Source organism: Notothenia coriiceps, unplaced genomic scaffold, assembly GCF_000735185.1.
Source record: "Notothenia coriiceps isolate Sejong01 unplaced genomic scaffold, NC01 NC01_scaffold00034674, whole genome shotgun sequence".
NCBI classification, from domain to species: domain Eukaryota; kingdom Metazoa; phylum Chordata; class Actinopteri; order Perciformes; family Nototheniidae; genus Notothenia; species Notothenia coriiceps.
Genome location: NW_011367375.1, coordinates 3,419 through 6,380, shown reverse-complemented (window position 1 = coordinate 6,380; position 2,962 = coordinate 3,419). Strand labels below are relative to the sequence as shown.

The 2,962-nt window shown below is 42.1% G+C and overlaps 1 protein-coding gene across 1 annotated transcript in view; it reads right to left on the bottom strand.

The window, feature by feature from the left end:
- Positions 1 to 315: 315 nt before the first annotated feature.
- Positions 316 to 2,962, bottom strand: part of LOC104962413 (WD repeat-containing protein 17-like) — a 5,588-nt gene continuing 2,941 nt past the window's right edge. The window contains exons 3-5 of the mRNA XM_010790847.1: positions 1,390 to 1,577; positions 1,129 to 1,297; positions 316 to 470 (exon numbers count right to left, since the gene is read on the bottom strand). Coding sequence (XP_010789149.1) covers positions 346 to 470; positions 1,129 to 1,297; positions 1,390 to 1,577 — 482 coding nt within the window. The 3' untranslated portion in view covers positions 316 to 345. The remainder of the gene's footprint in view (positions 471 to 1,128; positions 1,298 to 1,389; positions 1,578 to 2,962) is intronic.

Genomic DNA, 2,962 nt, shown 5'->3' with positions numbered 1-2,962 from the left:
TAAAATATGTTCATTGTGTTGTAGTTGTAGCCCCCTTGCCAGCGATTCTCTCTGACCATTCAGCAGTCGAGAGTGTTTACGTCACTGGTTTAGCATATTCAGCCCGGTTATTGGCCTGGTAAGAACCTCGATTTTGGAGGGCCAGAAAAAAGCACTGAGTACTACCCCTAGTGGAAAAGCAAAAAAAAGCGGGCCTGGTTTGGCCCGGCCCGCTTAAACTGTGCTACGTGCTGCAGTGGAAAAGCACCATTAGAGAGCAAACTCTCTAGCTGGTATGGAAACAACCCTTTTCAGAGTGTCAGTAGAAGAAAAGGAGAATACAGCATACACTAATGCTACAGGGACTCAGCTTGAAGTCATTTTTGAAGTCACAGTAACCTCATTAAAGCGAGTGATGATCTTTCCTTTCCTGACGTCCCAGATGAACGCTCCATTACGAGACGTTGCGCCTGCTATGCAGTTCAGATCTCCTTCAAAACACAAAGGTCACCACATTTCACATTAGGCACAGATGATGCACTTTACTAAGCTCTTGGGATGGGAACAAGGGGGCAACCTCTGAGTCTGGAAAGTAAAGCAATACATTGCCAGCAGGGGTGACTCCATTGGTAAAAAACATTGACTGTATAAAAGACTGTGAGACTTCTCACTGAATCTTTTCCTAAATAGTTTATGATCTCAAACCCAGATGAAGTCTCCTTCATTACAGCATGATTCAGGATTATGGCATTTATTTAGTAAATGATGGTCCCAGTTAGAGTAAAAGATAATTGCGGTTACATGGTGAATGACAGGTCACAGGTTGATATTTTCACCTTATAACACTTTTAAAGTTTAATGTAAAATGTTGGATATCCTAAAAGTATCTTGTTCAGCATTCAGTTGTACTTTGCTCCACCCTCTCGGTCACTTTTGGTTCCAAAAGGCAACAACGGCCAAGTGCCAAACTCGAGGTTACAAAGCTGTAGTGCACACACAGTGATGTCACAGTGACTGGTCATTTGTTATGTCCAGTCTATACATGGGACAACTAGAGTTTCTTTATATGAACCTGACATGTTTGTGCATGTGTTTTGTGGGCTGCTAACATCAGATTGGATTCTTTATGTGTGTGTGGAGTGTATCTACCTGGAGCCCAGGACAGTGAGTATACCACTCCTTCGTTGCCAGGCGAGGTGTAAACTGCTGTCAGAGTGTTTGTGTCCCAGATTTTGATGGTTCCATCAAAGCTAGCAGTGGCCAGCAGGTTGGGGTCGTCTGGCTTAAACTTACAGTCAAAGATAGTCTCTACATGCCCCTGGAAACAACACAACACGGTTTGATTCTTTTCTTTCAGTCATATGTAAGCATGTGTAAGCTGTTACGTTTACAAAGAAGTTTAGAGAATACCAAGTCTCGTAGGAAGTCCCACTTCTTGGCCCCCATGTCATATAGCCCCACCCCACCATCCATGAAACAGCACACAGCATGGCCCGGAGGCAGAGAGAAAGACCGGTTCTGGGACAGGGTTGGGGGAGGGACAGCCTCACTGGTGGAACTGGTGTGCTGACTTTTACTGGGAGAGCAGGAACTCTGAGCTTCAGACGGGGAGGGGTGAGAAAACATACATTGTGTTGTAGAAAAAACAGTCTGAACCTAATGGAGTAGAGCTAAACAAAAGGTGCCTTACAGGATAAGAAAGAAGTAGGCTACTTGTAGTAGTTATACCAGTATAATAGTAATATCCAGACAGAGAACATTTAAGAACAAATATGTGTGTATTGGTGGCTAACACACAGCTGTCATCTAGAACAGTGGTTCTCAACCTGTGGTACGCAAACCACTGGTGGTACGCCAGCTCCTGCTAGTGGTACGCGGAGGGATTTTTTTATTTTTTATTTTATTTAACCAGATGAAAACATTGAGAAAAAAAATCTCATTTACAATGCTGACCTGGCCAAGAAGGCAGCAACCTTACACGCTCTTACACAACACAGACATAAAAAATACAGAAAACATAACTAGCCTAAGTAAACAAAAAGATGAAAAGCAGCCACTACATTGTGCACATTTGGGACAGTAAGGCACACTACTTACTGCAAGAGCAGCTGGTGGTAAGGACCTCAGACAACTTCCATTTAAAACAGGCTATAGGGACAAATGCCATCAGTTTGAGGCTTGATTGAATAACATTAATTACAAAATAAATCATACTATCAAAATACTACAACGAATGAAAATAAGCTTGAGATAATTGAAACTGTGGTTTAAATAAGTTCTAGTAGGCTATTGTTGTTTTTAGATTTAGAAACAAAAAAATTTTTTTTTATTTCTGGCGTTGCTAATGATGACCATACTACTCGGGAACGATTAGCGAACGTTGCAAGCAAGCAAAAGAAAGAAGAAAGCTGAATGATGTTAAAAACGTGGCTCAAAACGGGAGGTATTCGGAAGAGAGGTACAGAGGAGAATATTACCAGCGAAAGTGAACAAGTGAATGAGGAGGAGGACAGTCATCAACCGAGTACAAGCGTAGGCTCCGCCAGCAACACAAAAGTAATATGCACAGCCGCTGTGATGGAGGAGAGAAGTGACTCAGGAAGAAGGCATTTGCTCAAAGGATGGAGAGAGGTCAAAAGCTGAAAAAGCACACACTTGTCCTTAATTGTTGTCTTTTTTCTTATGTTTTTTCTTTTCTTTGCCACCACAGAAATGGCAATAGCAAACATCAGCAGACTGAAGATGAGCTATTAGCCCTTAGGCTCATCTGCTCCTGGAGGCTTCATTATTATTGGAACTGAATTCCCAATAGGACATTTTCTGTTTCGATGTGGGTTGTTGCAGGAAGCCTACATTCACACTTTGGTATAGGTCCAGGAAATGACATGTGTGTACAGTTGACATTTGTTGTGTGAGAATAAGTTATTATTTTGTTCTTTATATTCTCACTTGTGGTGTGTGAGTGAGTGAGTGAGTGAGTGAG